The 19,901-nt window shown below is 36.4% G+C and overlaps 1 protein-coding gene across 1 annotated transcript in view; it reads right to left on the bottom strand.

The window, feature by feature from the left end:
- Positions 1-19,901, bottom strand: part of ACAD11 (acyl-CoA dehydrogenase family member 11) — a 91,542-nt gene that overhangs the window by 55,410 nt on the left and 16,231 nt on the right. The window contains exons 6-9 of the mRNA XM_040480199.1: positions 7,591-7,732; positions 7,106-7,227; positions 4,826-4,932; positions 3,483-3,609 (exon numbers count right to left, since the gene is read on the bottom strand). Of these exons, the coding sequence (XP_040336133.1) occupies positions 3,483-3,609; positions 4,826-4,932; positions 7,106-7,227; positions 7,591-7,732 (498 nt within the window). The remainder of the gene's footprint in view (positions 1-3,482; positions 3,610-4,825; positions 4,933-7,105; positions 7,228-7,590; positions 7,733-19,901) is intronic.

Genomic DNA, 19,901 nt, shown 5'->3' on the forward strand with positions numbered 1-19,901 from the left:
AGGCTCTGAGCCATCAGCCCAGAGCCCGACACGGGGCTCGAACTCACGGACCGCGAGATCGTGACCTGGCTGAAGTCGGACGCTTAACCGACTGCGCCACCCAGGCGCCCCCCAGTTTAAGATTTTTAATGGAAGAAAAAGTTCACATTATTATGTGTGGATGTATTCTAGATCTGAACAATCTGCAACGAAAAAATGATTGTTGCTTTCCTTGCCACACAAAATACTGACAATCTTCCCTTTAAAGCTATAGACTGCTTTTTGCTTATAAGAAAGCATTTTCTTTTACATTGAAAATTCTTTGTAAATATTTTCATAGCTGCATGCTATTAAGCTCAGCAGATGTATCACAAGCCAATTTGTGATACTTCTTTTCTGTGCTGCATGTTTCCTTTGATTCCCATTCACATCTATAAATGAAAGAGCAAGGCTACTTGGTTTCTTCTGCCAATTGTGGCCTCTCTTTCGAATAATCAGCTGGTTCCAAGCACAAGCATGTCAACAAATATGCTTCATTTTAGGGTGAGTAGATAGGAATCAGGCAAACTGACAGGCAAGCTGGGGGTCTACACCATACCCCCACTAAAAAAAGAAAGAAAAAAGCCAAAAATGGAGGACTCTAGAGGACTAACCCTCATGTTGAAGCCCTGGCTTCTTTGAAACAGATAATTTGTTGTTGCTGTTATTGTCTTTTTCATTTCCTTCCTTCCTTTCTTTCTTTTTAGTTTTTCTTTCTTCTTTCTTTTTCTCTTTCTTTCTTGTCTTTCTTTTCAGTTTGTCCTTTCTCTTTCTTCCTTCCTCCTTCCCTCCTCTTCCTTCCTCCCTCCATCCCTTTCTTTTCCTTCCTTCATTCTTCCCTTCCCCCCTTTCTTTCTTCTTTCTTTCTTTCGAGTTCTAAATGTATTACTCATAGCTTAAATGTTCTCTGACTCATTTTCAAGCCAGAGTAATACATGAGTCAGTGTACATGTACATGAGTTGTTGGTACAGTATCTGGCAGAGGAGTAAGTTCTTAATGCATATTAACTAGTGTTGTTACTGTTGATTCACTGTTTGTCTTCCTCTTGCATTTGACTGTGAAGTTATCAACTTTGCTTAATATTGTCATGCTTAATAAGATTTAATATCGGGCGCCTGGGTGGTGCAGTCGGTTAAGCGTCCGACTTCAGCCAGGTCACGATCTCGCGGTCCGTGAGTTCGAGCCCCGCGTCAGGTTCTGGGCTGATGGCTTGGAGCCTGGAGCCTGTTTCCGATTCTGTGTCTCCCTCTCTCTCTGCCCCTCCCCCATTCATGCTCTGTCTCTCTCTGTCTCCAAAATAAATAAACGTTAAAAAAAAAAATTAAAAAAAAAAAAAGATTTAATATCACCATGTCCCCACCATCTAGCACAGTGACCAGCATACAGAGGTGCTCAGTGTTTTTCAAATGTTTGAAGTAAGTTTTTTGCTGAAGGTAGAATTTAGGCAAAGTCTGAATCAGAACCCATGCTCTAACTCTAAGATCCAGGTTTTCCACACTGTTCCACATTGGCTTCCTTCTCTCTTTGATTTAGGCAACTTGCTGAATTTCTCTGGCCTCAATTTCCTCATTTTGTTTTTTGTTTTGTCTTTTTTTTTAAATTGGAGTATAGTTAGCATGCAGTATTACATTAGCTTTTGATGTACAACATAGTGATTTGACATTTATACACATTATGAAATGATCACCATGATAAGTCTAAGCTGATCATTTACTTTTTTAAAGTACTCTTACAGCCTTTCATTTGAAGCAAATGCCACTACTATTCAGGAGTGTTAGAGACCTAACCCCACGGCCCACTTGCAGGTTAATTAGTCAAACAACTTGATTTCTCTTTTCCTTCTCACTCTTGCTCTCCATACCAGCCAATCACAGGAGACTCCATTAAAAATTAAAAAAAAGAAAAAGAAAAAAGTTACTGCCTGTGCTACAGCCTTCTCTTATTTCAAAATGATTTTAAGATGTGGCTTTTTCTGTTAAAGGTTATTCTTTGGTATGATCCATTCTGCTTTCCAAATCCAATTTCCATTCTCTTTTCAAAACCTTTAGTCCTCTGATGTGTCCCATTTCTGTTTTTGAGCTTTTAGCAATTTATGCTATTTCTTTAAACAAATTTCTTTATTGTTAATGGGATTTTATTTGAGGGAAAGGAGATAAATGCTGAATTCAGACTGCCATTTTGAACCAAAAGTGTTGCATTTCCTTTTTAACACCCAAAAGTTCAGAATTTTAAAACTCAAAATTGTATATGTACTAATTAGTTCATAAAGTTTCCAAAGTGATATCTTAATCACTGAACACATGTAAGAGGTGACTATTTTAGAAAGAACTTCCTCATATTTAAGTAGCATTTTCTTTAGAAAACAAAAGACAAAAAATAAAAACTATACCCTACTTGGTCAGCAAAATTAATCTCATGCCAGATCTTACTAACAATGTAATTCAAGCAACAATATTTATGTAATTCAAGCAACAATAGTAATTGCCTTATAAACACATATCAACTCAATATTTTTATTGAAAGAATTTTGGGCTTTTTCAGTTTCCTATTTGATTTTGTCAGTCCAGCTCTAGAATTCTCAGAATCATGGAAAATTAAAATGAGAATTTATTGTATATCTACTCATATCTATTCACATCACAGATGAAAAGACTGAGGTACTGAGAATTAAAGTTATTTGCCCATGACCATCTAACTTGTAGAAGGAATGGACTAGAATCAAACCATTATAATTTCTACACCAGTGTTCAACTCACACACATACCTGGCCCCACCTGCCTTATCTATTTTCATAATAGCTTTTATCTTTTCTTCACAGCATTTATCTTCCTTATTTAATGTCTTTCTTTTGTGCTAAAGTGTAAGCTCTGTGGAAGCATTAGCTCTGTCTTGTTCTTTCTTTTTCTTTCAATAGTTCTCCAGATGCCTAACCCACTATTAGGGTACCTAATACTTACATGTTAACTAAATGACTGAATGTACCATGTTACTTCTCTACCCTCAGTGAACTTACGGTTATTTACTTAACACCTTAAAATAGTAACTTATGGGGAGAGAGGTAGTATATCTGTGAATAGATTGAAATGATATGCAAAATTTTCTGGTTATGTCCATCTTATTTACTCTGCAGTTTTCTTAATTCTCAAAGGAGTCTATAAAGATAAAAAAAAGCCTTAGGCAAAGGCCCTAAAGTAATGCTTTACTCTAATATATTTAGGATCTCAACTTTACAACAGTTAATTCCCTTTGACTGAATTTTAATTCCAATCATTTATCTGTAGCATTCCCTTGACATATTTTAGAAGCTTATCAGCTTCTGCAGTAGCTCAGTGCTAAGGGGAAGAGTGGAATGAGGTAAGGATAGGATAGGATACCATGGTACTCCTAGAAACAGAGATAACAGACGTCATTCATCAATAGTCCTTGAGCAAAAATACATTCTATTTGTTTGTATGGTACTTACTTTTTCAGCTGGAAGGATGTGTTGTTTCATGAAATGCTTGATCCTAATAAGAACTTCCTGGCCTGTCTTACTCTGTACAAAAAACTGCTGGGAAGTATCAATCTGTGGTGGCGTAGTACCAAAAGTCCTTTATTAAAAAAAAGTTATAAAGGTGTCCAAAATCATTATTCTATACTTCTGAATATAATGTGAAGACTTCCCCAACTCCCCCAAAATATACCTCAGGAGTAGCCATATTTTGTAATTTCTTAAGTTTTTCATATTATGGCATGAATGCAGAATCCCTTTACTTTGAACATTAAACGCTAATGGTGAAAGCACTACTTGGTAAAACATAAGCCTGGCCTGACCTTAATCAGTGGTAGTTTTGAATCTTTATTAAAGCCACTTATCACAATCTCTAAAAAAAGCAAGTGAAGAAATTGAACAAATTTAGTAATTATTCTTAGTATATTCCTCACAAGTACAACTGTTGGCTGTCATTATAAACAAGAACTTTAAAGATCTTTATGAAGAGCAACACAGTCAGCTGTTATGTTGAGGAGAACACAAATATCCATCTATAAATGAATTGTAAGACATAACTGTCCTAATGTTATGCCATGGGAACTTACGGCTTGGACAGAATTTCCAGGGACACCATCATCCATGCACTCAGTAAGTGCTATAGATCACAGCACTTAGATAGGAGTGTGTGGTTGGCAAGTGAATTAGATGCCTTGAAAAGTGCTCCACTGATGGAGATATGGATTTCACTTATGACGTGATTGAATAAAATTTCATGAAATATGATGGAAAAGAGCAATACTGCTAAAGTTAATAAATCATCTTTTATGTTACTTTATTTTATTTTTCAGAGGCAGTGTGTGAGTGGGGGAGAGGGGCTGGGGAGAATCCTAAGCAGGCTTCACACAGTGTGGAGCCCCACACGGAGCTCAATCCCACGACCCTGGGATCATGACCTGAACCAAAATCAAGAGTCGGATGCGCAAACAACTGAGCCACCCAGGCGTCCCTGTAATATGTAATTTTAAATAGGTATATGTAAGTAACTTATTATTGAAACGAAACATTTGAGACTTTTATCTATCTCTTTAAAAGTTTATATACTCAAGTTGGCAAAAAAAAATTACTTTTAATCATGAATATGGATTATAATTTTTTTTTTATATTTGAAGTCTTTTTATTTTCAGGCATATAAGAGAGTTACCAAAAAACTACTGTGATTGGCAGCAGCAATCCTGGTGTAATCAATAAAAACAGTCCCTATCCCAAAGTTTACAACCTTCATATATCTAATAAAGGCTCTAATTTGAGGTATCCAAGGAATTCATTTTGCTCACCGTTTTGAGAGTTGTAATCCAGTTTCTGCCAGAGGTTGCACAATCTTGGCAAACAGAAAGCTATTCTCAGATGCATTATTTCCCTGAAGATATCTACGATATACTCCCTATAAATAAATTAACATAGAGCAATTAAGAATCATTAAAAACTGTTCTTCAGCTATCCAGTCTTTCCAGTTTCCCAGCTATGTGAGTCCCTAAACTCACAAGGTATCAAAATGTAAATCAGATCACCAATTCTACTTATTTACACGCAAGGATAATTATACCTTCTTAAATTAAAGAGTTATACATGCATAATTTGGTTGACACACTCTTATCCTAACAGAATTATAACTGGAAATCAAATCAAACTTGAAAATGAGTTCAGAAGCTAACAAAGATACCAAATTGGCAAATTATATCACCTCTAAAGATCACTATTTTCCCTTCATACTGGAGGAAAATCTACAGACACAAAAATAAAGTAAAACAAAACAAAACAAAACAACTATAAAACTAAAGAGAAGGCAATGACATGATCTCTAAGAAAATTTTCCCTCATTTTTTTTTTGACTCCTAAATTAGTTAACTGTCTCCTTGACCAGTGTTAGTTGAATTCTAATTAGTTTTTCTTTCTTCTCCATGTTCTTTTTTTTAAAGTTCATTTATTTTTAGAGAGAGAGAGAGAGAGACAGAGCACACATGCAGGGGAGAGGCAGAGAGAGAGAGAGAGAGAGAGAGAGAGAGAGAGAATCCCAAGCAGGCTCTGCTGTCAATGCAGAGCTCAACATGGGGTTTGAACTCAGGAACCAGGAGATCATGATCTGAATCGAAACCAAGAGTGGGACGCTTAACCAACTGAGCCACCCAGGTGCCTCTCTTCTCCATGTTCTATGCTTTCAACATAGCACACTCTCCTCTCCCTTGCTTCTTCCACCCAAACACAATCAACTGAATCTCCTTAGTTTTATTTCTTCATGTAATTCTTTTTTTTTTTTTTAAATTTTTTTTTTCAACGTTTATTTATTTTTGGGACAGAGAGAGACAGAGCATGAACGGGGGAGGGTCAGAGAGAGAGGGAGACACAGAATCGGAAACAGGCTCCAGGCTCCGAGCCATCAGCCCAGAGCCTGACACGGGACTCGAACTCACGGACCGCGAGATCGTGACCTGGCTGAAGTCGGACGCTTAACCGACTGCGCCACCCAGGCGCCCCTCTTCATGTAATTCTTTATGCAATAATGTACCCTAACAGTTTTTCCATCATTGCCAATTTCATATTTATAGTTAGAATAGAATGTTTATGATCATCTCTAAGGTTACCACATAAAATGTATGACATACATATTAATTTCAACATAACCCACATCAAACTTTTGTTTGAAAAGAAAATCCATTTTAAATTCAAAGCCTATTTGTGGAAGCTGACAAATATAAAAAACATACCATAATCCCTATTTTGAGAAACCCATCCAATCAACATGATTAACATGATTCTAAAACACAGGATGAAATGTAATACAACTATATCCTAGAAGACATTTCAGTTGTTCATGGATAGCATGGACTCTGGAGACAAGGGGAAAAAAACCTTAACTCTTTTCCCATTCTTTTTTGTTTCTGAAATCTCTTATTTACTTATTCCACCAAGCCCTAGCCCTTTGCCACTGATAAAGCATCTCAGTTTCTTAAACTCCCGAGATTCAAAGCACATGGAAACTAAATCAGTATAAAGACGAATACATTTCAGATGAAGCCATAATATAAAAAACTAACTGTATGCTCAATTTCCTCTCAAAATTAATCACATAAATATGACCTTGTTAGAAAATGGAAAATTTTACTCATCTATTCTCTCAAAAACATATTAAGAGGCAACTATATTCTAGGTACTATGCGAGGCTTTGGGACATGCAAAAATTATTTCTTTCTTTATCATGACCTTTGTTAATAAATGGTTTTATATTTGAAGCAAATATCATTAAAAGATTTTAGCTCTTTCTTAAAATGGATATTCAGGTAATACCGAATCTTCACATGGCTTTCTCTTTTTCTCTTTATGTCTTTCTCCCCTCCCCTCCCCTAAAAGTGATAACACATTTTGCTACTCAGTTTTTTCCCTTGCCAAGTTCCTATTATGTAAATTCTGGATTCATATTCAACCATATTTGGTATTTGTCATTATCAAAAGCAAAATGATCTAAGGACAAAGAATATAAAATTCCTGAAGACCAGAAAATATTGTGAACATTACATTAATAAATAAAAGTGAAACACAGGTTAAAAATAGTGAATTACCTGTGCTATGCTAGCCATTTTAAAATATGTCAGGGCAATAAAGAAATTCCAGTTAGGAAGAATAGAATTAATTCCTCTGCAGCGGCAATATATTGAAATCATTTCTTCCATTGATGGTATCCCTATAAAAATAGCACATACTGTAAAATTTAATGAAAGATATCATGGTGAATATTTCAAACTGTAATAAAATTGCATATGCGTATAAAACTGAATATAATAACCATTAATCCGAATAAGAAACATGTTCTGAATGTTGACTTCTAAAAAGAATGATGTATATAAAAGGCTATATTTTATCATAAATTGCTAAAAGTGAAATGCTATGTTCAGAAAAATCAAGAACAAAATGATTTAGAAACATTTCAAGAAAGTAATTAAAAGTTCTTAACTAAACTTGCTATATAATCTTACCTTTTAATTGTGAAGAATAATAAATATAATTTTATATTAATAGCAATTTAGGCAACATGATGGTTTCATACCTATGTTTTCTTGAAAATAAGAACTTTGATTTATCATTGGAACTGTCCTTGGCCAAAAGTAGAACAGGGAGAGATGAGCTAAGTCTGACAAAGGATGACCAATGGTTGAAAGCTCCCAATCCAGTACAGCTATAACTCGAGACTGCAATTAAAAATGAAAAGGTTTTAACATATTTAATACAAAACTAAAACAAGGAAATAAATGAAATCCTGTTTTTCATCAAAAGCAAATCTGAGGCCATAGTTTGCAGTCTTTACCTACAATGGCACATTGCATTTATCAAATAACTCATTAGCCTTGATCATGTAGAGCCAAGTCCTCTGGCTCCATTATTGGCCCTCAGTTCTCCTACATTTTACTTTATATACCCTTACTATCTCTACTAATGAGTGGAGGCAAAAGCAGTTGAAATTGCTCAACTGAGAGTTAACTACATTAAAAAAGAAACTGTAGTAATTACTGGGGTGTCTGAGTGGCTCAGTCAGTTAAGCGTCTGACTTGGGCTCAGGTCATCATCTTGCAGTTTGTGAGTTCGAGCCCCACGTCGGGCTCTGGACTGACAGCTCAGAGCCTGGAGCCTGATTCAGATTCTGTGTCTCTGCCCCTCCCCCACTCACACTCTTTCAATAAACAAACATCAAAAGATTTTTTCTTAAAGAAACTGTAATAATTACTTATAATTCAAGCATCTATGCCAAGTCATGTATAGTTAAAGAGTTTGCTCTGGTGAAAAATCTTTCTGCACAACAAACATTACACTCTTAGGGCAACAGTAATTTTTAAAATGAGTTATTTCATGTTGTAGATACAAAAATATAATTGTTTAAAAGATGTTGTTTTATGTAGACAAAATTCACAATTATATGGCAGTATCATAAAATAGTCATGTAATTTGGAACCAATAAAACAGAAAACTTTCCTCATTCTGCTTTGTAACACAGGCTATTTGGGGTGCTTGGGTGGCTCAGTCAGTTAAGTGTCTGACTCTTGGTTTCAGTTCAGATCATGATCTCACGATTTCATGAGTTCAAACTCCATGTCGGGCTCTGTGCTGACAGTGTGGATCCTGCTTGTGATTCTGTCTCCTGCTCTCTGCCCCTACCCCACTTGTGTTGTCTCTGTCTCCCTCAAAATAAACAAACTTAAAAAAAAAACATAGGCTATTCAACTGTAAATATAAGAGAAAAAGCAATTTGCAGAATACATAGAATGTATATAGTTTATCCTATTTTTGTTTAAATAAAAAGGTTACAAACCAATACCCAAAGTTGAAAGGATATACAACAAACTAATGGCAATGTCTGTGGTTATTTCAAGGTATGGAGGCAGGGGGAAAGGAATGCGGGTATAGAGGGGGGAACCTCCACTGGAGGTTTCTGTACAGAGGAGTGACATGATAAGGTTCATATTTTAGGAGGGTCACTCTGGCTGCTATAGACTATAGAGGGACCAGTGAGGAGGCTACACCAATCATCTAGACAAGATTATCTAAGCCAGATAAAACAGCAGGCTCAGCTAGGCAATGCAGGTTACTGGGTTCCATGCCTTTATATAACTTTGTATGTGCTTGTACTCCCCCTGCCCCTCTGGCACACTCATATTGTAACTTTGTGGGAAGACACAAATTTTGGAATAAGACAGACCTATATTCAAATCATACCTCCACCACTGAATGACTGTGTGACTCTGAACCATCTAGTTAACCTCTCTGAGCCTCAAATTTTCTCAGCCATAATATACCTCTTGCATAGAGTTAGTGGGCAGATTAAATGAGGGCAAGTAGCATGTGGTGTTTGTTTACCAGTTCGTAGCAAAGTAACTGTCACATAATAGGTGGCCAATATTCAATAAGTACAGAGCCTGGCATATAGTGGGCATTCAAAAATTTTCTATTATAACTAAAGGAAAAATTGATTACCCCCTCCTCCATGATTTGACTTAATAAGACCTTTTATTGTTGTGGTTATAGTGTATTTTAAATTACTATATGAGCTAGATTTATTAAGAAAACAATAAAAAGGATTGGGTGCATTTTTCTCTGTATTAATTTATTTGTTTCTATGCTCTTACCATCCAGGGAAAGGAGATGAGATACTTGCTTATGCTGTAAATGTTTACCTTTTTTTCAATGAAGCCTGGGAATCTTCTCTGTAGTTAAATTTATCTAAGACATTTTTAGGTAATTACACAAAGCTATAAAACAATGGCTAGTAAGAAACGTTGATGGTTCATCAAACTTTATAAATTAGTGTAAAGCAGCAATAGTTTATGAGAACACCATCTACACCTGTTTGTGTACAGAGCTGTAACAAACTCAGTCTAAGTCCTAGTGGTTAAAATGAACATTTACTAGTTCATCTTCCTGCTAACAAACTTAATAAAATGACTTCTGACAGTTTTTCTGAAACCTCAGCACAACAAATTCCTTTTCATTTTGCTGATTATCCTCTACACTGAGTTTTATTTTTCCAAGTGTGCTTTCTGTACTACTAGATTTTATTAAAATGTGTGTGTGTGTGTGTGTGTGTGTGTGTATTACCTTTTCAAAACAAAAGAAACACATGCGATCCAACATTACACACAGGAGATGAAGAAGGCAGGGAAGAAGATGTTAATAGAATTTTAAATAAAAAGATGAAACTAGAGGTAAGGTTATTTTGTTAGTGTGGACAGTTAAACATCGCTTCAAGTTTTCAATGGGCAAAATAAAGTGTGAAGCATGACCAGTCAAAACGTTTACAGCATATACAGATTAAAAATAAATCAGCTGCTTCAGAGTGACCACTTTTCTTGGCAATGAAGCTTAAGAAAAATCTGACCCATCAACCTGCATGAAACAGATATTTGTTGGGGCTCCTGGGTGGCTTGGTCTGTTAAGTGACTGATTCTTGATTTTGGCTCAGGTCATGATCTCATGGTTTTTGAGTTCGAGCCCTGCACTGGACTCTATGCTGGCAGTGCAGAGCCAGCTTGGAATTCTCTCTCTCAATCTCTGCCCCTCCCCAACTCACATGTGCACTGTCTCTCAAAATATATAAATAAACTTAAAAAAAAAAGAAAGACTGTATAGAGTGCTAAAATGTCTTCAACAATGTAAAGAGGACTTCAAGGAGCCTGTGATCCCCAGAAAGCAGCTTGTGCCAGAAAGTGACTACAAGGACAAAAATGAACTAAGCAGAAGACAAGACAATACACTGAGAGTGGGAATCTAAATGAGAAAAGCAACTTCATAGTTTGCAAAAAACAGAAAAGATCTGGAGAAAAAAAGTGTATAAAAGTCATAGATTTTATGAAAAGATGAAGTTACAGCCTAGATGAAATTAAGCAACATACATATGTCCCAGATTCTGTTAACGTGATTCATGACTTTATTCTGAAGCAAAAATAAAATGACCCAAGATTAGGGTTAGAGACTATTATAAAGTCAAGAGGTGAGAAGAATCTGGAAGATTAAAAAAATATAAGGTCAGGAAACTTTATAACTCTTATATTACTTGTATATATCCACAGTCAAAGAATTCAATTGATAATAAAGAAAATAGTTTTTGAAATAACTGATCCATGCCCACATGCGCCAGGCAGGATAAGAAGTCAAATAGAGTCATAAGGGGTTCATGGATTCTGAAGAGCGAGCAATCAAATTTGTAGCATCTTGGGGAGGTATAAAGAAATAAGAGGGGTGCCTGGGTGGCTCAGTCAGTTCAGTGTCTGACTCTGGATTTGGGCTCAGCTCACGATCCCAGGGTCATGTCAAGCATGAAGCCTGCTTAAGATTCTCTCTCTCCCTCTGTCCCTCTCCCCACTCGTGTGCTTTCTCTCTCTTTTAAAGAGAGAGAGAGAGAGAGAGAGAGAGAGAGGCAGAGACAGGCAGAGGCACCTGGGTGGCTCAGTCGGTTAAGCATGCGACTTCAGCTCATGATCTCACAGTTTTGAGTTCGAGCCCCACGTTGGGCTCTGTGCTGACAGCTTGGAGCTTGGAGCCTGCAGATTCTGGGTTTACCCCTCTCCTTTGCTTGTGCTCTGTCTCTCAAAAATAAATAAATGTTAAAAAATATTAAAGATTAAAAAAGAGAGAGAAATAGAGGGTAAAGAGGGTATGGTCAAAGACAAGGGGTTTCAATTTCTTTTTTACTTTTAATTTTTTTTTAATCTTTACTTTTGAAAGAGAGAGAGAGAGAGACAGACAGACAGACAGGCAGAGTGTGAGTGGGGGAGGGGTAGAGAGAGAGGGAGACACAGAATCCGAAGCAGGCTCCAGGCTCTGAGCTGCCAGCACAGAGCCCGACGTGGGGCTCGAACTCACGGACCACGAGATCATGACCTGAGCTGAAGTCAGATGCCCAACAGACTGCGCCACCCAGGCAACCCAAGGGGTTTCAATTTCTATACCAATGAAGTTGACCAATTCCAATAGGGGGGAAAAGCAGTATGATGTAGAAAAAATTATACAACATTGCAAGTCTATAGGCCTGAGTTCAAAACCTGGCTTTACTACCACTGAGCACTTACTAAAGAGTATTTTTAAAATATCTGTAATGTAAAGGGGTTGAAAAAAACCCAAATGCCACATCTTTTCTAGCAATAAAGTTAAATTTTATAACTATGCCTCTCCTCAACTACACTAACATTTAAGAGATAACGGAGAAAATTAAAAAGAAAAAGCCATTTAAATACAAGTTTTGTTTGCATATCAAATCTTTTTTCTTCATAAATTAATATATAGAAGGCTTTAAGATAGAGGACTTCAGAAGAAGTTACCTGTTAATGTTATCTGAAATATATCTGACTACTAATTAATGAATACAGTTGAAAAGGTTTATCTGGTTTTAGTTAAATATACTTGTTTTTCAAGTTGAAATGCACACTAAACTCCTTAAACATTTCTCTGCCAAATAGGTAAGATCTTGTTTAAAAAATTAACAAGGGGGCACCTGGGTGGCTCAGGTGGTTGAACATCTGACTCTTGATTTCAGCTCAGGTCATGATCCCAGGGTAGTGGGATTAAGCCCTGTGTTGGGCTCTGCATTGAGTGTGGAGCCTGCTTAGGATACTCTCTACTCCCTCTGCATCTTTCCCCTGCTTGCACTCTTTCTCTCTCTCTCAAAAAAAAAAAAAAAAAAAAACAAAAACAAAAAAAAATAATTAAACAGTATTTTTCAGGAAAACTGGATTTCTTTTAAACATTGCAGTAAGCATGTTGTACTCTGAAATACTCGCTCAAACATGCTTCAAATACTTTACATATACGTAAATGGAAAATAGGGATTGCAAAACTGAGTAATAAGCTTTGGTTTTGCCATACCCTTTTTAGTAATCCTTTACTGGCTTACCACACACATTCCTGGAAGGTTTATCATTTAGATTTGTTTTTGTCTTCTTTCTTATGTTTTCTGATGACAAAAATAAAACATGCCATTCTTCGGAAAAAACACAAAATGATAAAACCTCAAACCTTACACATTACAGAAAAGTACAACTTATAAGTCTCCTATAATTTGATCCCTTACAACCACTGCTTAAGTTTTAGTACATATTATGAAATACTTAATTTTACCTTACTAGTTTTATGAAGAATAGAGCTTGATAGGCAATTTTAGAAAAGTAAAATAGAGAAATAGAGGAAAAAAATGGAAAAAAAAAAAAAAAGAATTGAAACAAGTTGAGCACAGCTATGCCAGGTACTAGCTACTTGCTCCAAACTGATTATTTCATTTTAGCTTCCCAGCAACCCTGAAATTTTGGTATTTCTTTATCCAACTTAAAAGGCACACAATGTCAATTCCCTGGCTTTGAAATATACTACAGTTGTGTGAGGTCCATTTGGGAAATTTGGATGACAGGTATACAAGACCCCTCTGTACTCATTTTACAACTTCTTGTGAGTCCATAATTATTTTGAAATAAAAAATTAAGCGAGTGGTTCAAATAGTAGCATAGGAAAACCTTGAACTCAACTCTTCCACAAACACCATATCTTCAGCTCCATATAGAACAACTGTCTCTGAAAAAGACCTGAAAACTAGCTGAACAGGTCCACCACAATAAAGGATAAAAAGGCTACATCAAGGGCACCTGGCTGGCTCAGTCAGTGAAGCATGCAGCTCTTGATCTTGGGGTTGTGAGTTTGAGCCCCATGTTGGGTGTGGAGATAACTTAAAAATAAAATATTAAAAAAGGGGGGGGTACATCAAGATGGGTAGGAGAGGTAGAGATGCAGTCTCACCAAAACCCCACACTCCAGTGTGGCAACCCACAAGCAGGAGGGATCCCACAAATATGGACTATATCCCTGAGGAGTGTGGGGTTCAAGCCCCATATGAGGTATTCCCATCCTTGGGAACTGCACCAGGGAGATGAGCCTCCAAAATGTCTGGCTTTGAAAACCAAAACACCAGAAGAACCAAAAGGCTCCAGGAAATGGAGACTCCACTCTTAAAGGGCTCATGCACAGACCTACCCATCTTGGATCCCAGCACAAAAGCAGCAGGTTGGAAAGAACTTAGATCATATATGAAAAGATTTACTGGCTAATCTTAAATCATCTGTGGGAGTGGCAGGGGTCTATTCGAACTCTCTCTGGGGATAAAGATGATGGCTGGTGCCATTTTTGCATTCTCTATCTTGCTAGTGCTGCTTGCCCTGGCCCTGTGCTACCAAATGGCTCTGCCTCACTGACCTCAGCAAATAGGCTACCCAGCTGGGTGCTCCCTTGAGGCCTCACCCCAGTAAATCCAATGGATGGTACTGTCCTGACCCATCCCTCCCTATGGCCCCACCAAAGCTGGCAGGTGTATGCTGTCCACAGAAGGGATACCTCTTGAGTGCCTGGCTCTGGTGGCCAGGGGGTTTGCATTTCTGGGCCCCATGGTGGCTGAAATGATCAGAGAGACAGTCCTTGGCAGGCTACCACCCTCAGGGGACTGCACAGAGAGCAGATTGAAATACATTCTACCTTCCTGTGACCTCTCCTTTAAGACTGGGACAGATAGCTGTTGTGCTTAATACATAGAAACAAAGAGAGAATCAAGCAAAATGAGGTAAAGGGAATAGGTTCCAAACAAAAGAACAAAATAAAACTCCAGAAAAAATCTTAATGAAATGGAGATAAATAATTTACCTGATAAAGAGTTCAAAGTAATGGTCTTAAAGATGCTTACTGATTTCAGAAGAGTAGATGAACACAGCAAGAGCTTCAACAAAGAGATTGAAAATATAAGGAAGTACCAAACAGAAATTAGAAAGCTGAAGAATGCAGCTACAGAACTGAAAGATACACAAGAGGGGTTCAACAACAGACTAGATGAAGCTGAAGAAAGGATCAGTGACCTAGAAAATGGGGGAGTGAAACTCACCAAAATCTAACAGCAAAAAGAAAAAAAAATTTAAACAGTGACAAATAGTTTAAGGGACCTATGAAACATCAAGTGGAATGACATTTGTGTTATAGGGGTCCAAGAGAAGAGAGAGAGAGAAAGGAACAGAAAACTTATTTGAAGAAATAATGACTGAAAATCTCCCTAACTTAGGGAAGGAAACAGAGTTGCAGATGCAGGAGTCCAGGACCAGACAGCTTTACTGGTGAATTCTATCCAACTTTTTCTAAGATTTAATATCTATCCTTCTCAAACTCTTCCAAAAAACTGAAGAGAATGGAATGCTTCCAAACTCATTTTATAAGCCAGCATTACCTCGATACCAAAGATAGGCAAGACACCAGAAAAACAGAAAATTACAGGCCAATATCCCCGATGAACATAGATGCAAAGATCTTCAACAAAATATCAGCAAACAAATTCAACAATCCATTGAAAAGATCATACAACATGATGAAGTGGAATTTATTCCAGGGATGCAAGGATGTTTCAACATGTGCAAATAAATCAATGTTACATACCACATTAAGAAAATGAAGGCTAACAATCATGTGATCATCTAAGTAGATGTGGAAAAAACATTTGACAAAATTCAATATCCATTTATGATAAAAACTCTCAACAAAGCTATTATAGTGAATGTACCTCAACCTAAAAAGGCCCATGTATGATAAGCCCACAGCAAAAATACTCAATGGTAAAAAGCTGAAAACTTTTCCTCTAACAATCAGGAACAAGACATGAGTGCCCACTCTTGATACTTTCATTTAACATAGTATTGGAAGTCCAGAGCAATTACGTGAGAAACAGAAATTAAAATGCATCTAAATTGGAAAGGAAGAAGTGAAACTGTCACCATTTGTGGACAATATGATTCTACACATAGAAAATTCTACAAGACTCCACCAAAAAAAGTGTTACAATAAACAAATTCAGTAAAGTTGCTGGATACATAATCAACATACAACACTGTTGTGTTTTTATGCTATAACCACAAACTATCAGAAAGAGAAATTAAGAAAACAGTTCCACTTACAACTGCACCAAAAAGAATAAAATACCTAGGACTAAGTTTAACCAAGCAGGTAAAAGATCTGTATAATGAAAACTATACAACACTGATGAAAGAAACTGAAGAACACACAAACGGAAAGATATCCCATGCTCATAGATTGAAGAATATTATTAAAATATCCATATTATCCAAAGCAATCTATAGATTCAGTGCAATTCCTATCAAAATTCCAGTAGAATTTTCCACAGAAATAGAACAAAGAATCTTAAAATTTGTATGGAAGCACATGAGATCCCATATAGCCAAAGCCACCTTGAGAAAGAATAAAGCTGGAAGCATCATGCTTCCTGATTTCAATTACAATGCTATAATAATCAAAACAGTATTGGCACAAAATAGACATAAAGGTAAATCAAACAGAATAAAGAGCCCAGGAAAAAACCCCACCCACATATGGTCAATTAATTTGTGACAAAGGAGGCAAGAATATACAATGGGGAAAAGACAGTCTCTTTAATAAATGGTATTGGGGAAAATTGGACAGCCACATGCAAAAGAATGAAACTGAACCTCTATCTTTCACCATACATAAATTAAATCAAACTGGATTAAAGACTTGAATATAAGACCAGAAACCACAAAATTCCTGGAAAAAAACATAGGCAGTAGGCTACTTGACGTTGCTCTTGGCAGTATATATATACATATATGTATACATATATGTAACTGATTCCAGGCAAAGGCAACAAATGCAAAAATAAACAAATGGAACTACATCAGACTAAAAACCTCTACACAGCTCTACAAACCTCTACAAACCTCCTTTATTGAAAGGAAACTCAATAAACTAAATAAAATAAAATTGAAAGGAAACTCAATAAAATAAAAAGGCAACCTCCTGAATGAGACATCTTCAAGTCATATATTCATAAGGGGTTAATAGCCAAAATAGATAAAGAACTCATATAATTCAATAACAAAAAAACAATCTGATTAAATGACAGGCAGAAGATCTAAATAGACACTTTTCCAAAGAAGGCATACAGATGGCCAACAGCCACATGAAAAAAATGCTCAACAACACTAATCATCAGGGAAATACAAATCAAAACCACAATGAGATATCATCTCTCACCTGTCGTAATGGCTATTTTCAAAAAGATGGGAAATAGCAAGTGCTAGTGAGGATATGGAGAAAAGGGAACCTTTGTGCATCACTGGTGGGAGTGTAGATCGATGCAGCCACTATGAAAAACAGTATGAAATTTCCTCAAAAGAAAAGAGAACTACCACATGATCCAGCAACTCTACTTCTGTATACTTATATGAAGAAAATGTAGACGTTAATTAGAAAAGATATATGCACCCCTACGTTCACTGCAGTATTATTCACAATAGCAAAGATAGTAAAACAACTAAAGCATCCATTGGTGGATGGATAAAGATGTGAGATACACACACACACACATTGGAATGCTATTCAGCCATAAAAAAGAATGAAAGCTTGCCATTTGTGACAACATGAATGGACTTTGAGGGTATAATGCTAAGTGAAGTGAGTTAGACAAAGGAAGACAAATACCATATGATTTCACTTATATGTGGAATCTAAAAAAACAAAACCAATGAACAAGCAAAACAAATATAACCAAACTCATACATAACATGCAGAGAGCAGACTCATAGTTGCCAGAGGTAAGAAGGTATATGGTGTGGGTGAAATGGGAGAAGGGGTTAAGAGGTACAAACTTCCCCATAAAATAAGTAAGTCATGAGGATACAATGTACTAGAGTCTAGAGTCAACAACATTATATTGTATATTATGTGACTACATATGGTGAAGGGAGAAACAATACTTATTGTGGTGACTGTTTCATAGTATATGCAAGTATCAAATCATTATATTGTACACCTAAACTAATATAATGTTAAATATCAATTAGGCATCAATAAAAACAAATTAAAATAAAAACTGAAGCACAAAGAGAGGTTAAATTATTTGCTTTAAGGTCACACTGTCAGAGAATAAAAATTAAGCAGAAACATAGGATATAGAAATAGTGATTAATTAAAATCAATTCTTTCAACTTAGATTGATTCAGAAACATAAACACCTGCTTCATAAATGCTACAGTCATTGCTTTAAAGGAGGTAATAGAGTAGCATGTCCCCATTTATTGAGCATCCATATAGACTCTAGAGACGAAGATAAAAAAAAAAAAAATTAAGACATAATCCTTATCCTCAAAGAAAAAAAATAAAAAGCCTTCAATCATAGTGTTAGGAATATATACAGGTGAACACATACAGACACATATTCAGCTCTCTATAGTCCAAGGATTGATTTTCTGATTTGTGGAGTGCCTTCACAAAAAAAGCATATCTAATATTTTCCCATTTACTTATGAAATCTAAAAAAGTAAGGTGGAGGGGTGCCGGGCTGGCTCAGTGGCTAAAGCACGCAACTCTTGATCTTGGGATCATGAGTTCAAGCCCCACACTGGGGGTAGAGTTCACTTAAGAAAATAAATAAGAAGGGCATTAAAAAATAAGTAAATAAAAATAAAAAATGGGTGGAAAAGATAAACTATTAAGCTATTTCACAGCTTTCAATGCCAGCACAGTGTATCTTTCCCTCTGACTGCTCTTACAGTTCATTTTGTAGGACATACTTTAGCACTTGGATATATATTGTTCTCTGCTGTTATATATTTTTCTCTACAGTTGTGTTTCGACCTCATTAAGAGCTGTACTTCCTTTCCAACTCCATCTTTCAGAGCAAATAGTTGGTAATGAATAAATGCTAGTTGACTTGTACTCTGCCAACCATATGTTACTTCCATAAAAAATTAGCTACAATATTTAAATAGGAGGCAGAAATTGATTAAATTTAACTAATAATTATGAGATTATTGGGTATAGAGTAGAAGAAATTTAACTAGATACCATATAACTCTAATAAAAGATAAAGATACATGTCACAAATTGGTATTGCAGAGAAATAGCTTCATGCTGTGCCTCTAGAAGTTGTTTCTTTTTTAAAAAATAGTTGTTAGAACTACTGAATATTCTGCTTATCTAAAGGAAGTTGACACCTGTTTGACAACTTTAATCCTATAAGAAGTGGTTTTCAAGAATAAATATTGTCAAAATGTCAATACTACCCAAAGCTATCTACACATTCAACGCAATCCCAATCAAAATTGCACCAGCATTCTTCTTGAAGCTAGAACAAGCAATCCTAAAATTCACATGGAACCACAAAAGGCCCCGAATAGCCAAAGTAATTTTGAAGAAGAAGACCAAAGCAGGAGGCATCACAATCCCAGACTTTAGCCTCTACTACAAAGCTGTCATCATTAAGACAGCATGTTATTGGCACAAAAACAGACACATAGACCAATGGAATAGAATAGAAACCCCAGAACTAGACCCACAAACGTATGGCCAACTCATCTTTGACAAAGCAGGAAAGAACATCCAATGGAAAAAAGACAGTCTCTTTAACAAATGGTGCTGGGAGAACTGGACAGCAACATGCAGAAGGTTGAAACTAGACCACTTTCTCACACCATTCACAAAAATAAACTCAAAATGGATAAAGGACCTGAATGTGAGACAGGAAACCATCAAAACCTTAGAGGAGAAAGCAGGAAAAGACCTCTCTGACCTCAGCCGTAGCAATCTCTTACTCGACACATCCCCAAAGGCAATGGAATTAAAAGCAAAAGTGAATTACTGGGACCTTATGAAGATAAAAAGCTTCTGCACAGCAAAGGAAACAACCAACAAAACTCAAAGGCAACCAACGGAATGGGAAAAGATATTTGCAAATGACATATCGGACAAAGGGCTAGTATCCAAAATCTATAAAGAGCTCACCAAACTCCACACCCGAAAAACAAATAACCCAGTGAAGAA

The sequence above is a fragment of the Herpailurus yagouaroundi genome, unplaced genomic scaffold (genome assembly GCF_014898765.1).
Source record: "Herpailurus yagouaroundi ecotype Mexico unplaced genomic scaffold, PumYag 159, whole genome shotgun sequence".
NCBI classification, from domain to species: Eukaryota; Metazoa; Chordata; class Mammalia; order Carnivora; family Felidae; genus Herpailurus; species Herpailurus yagouaroundi.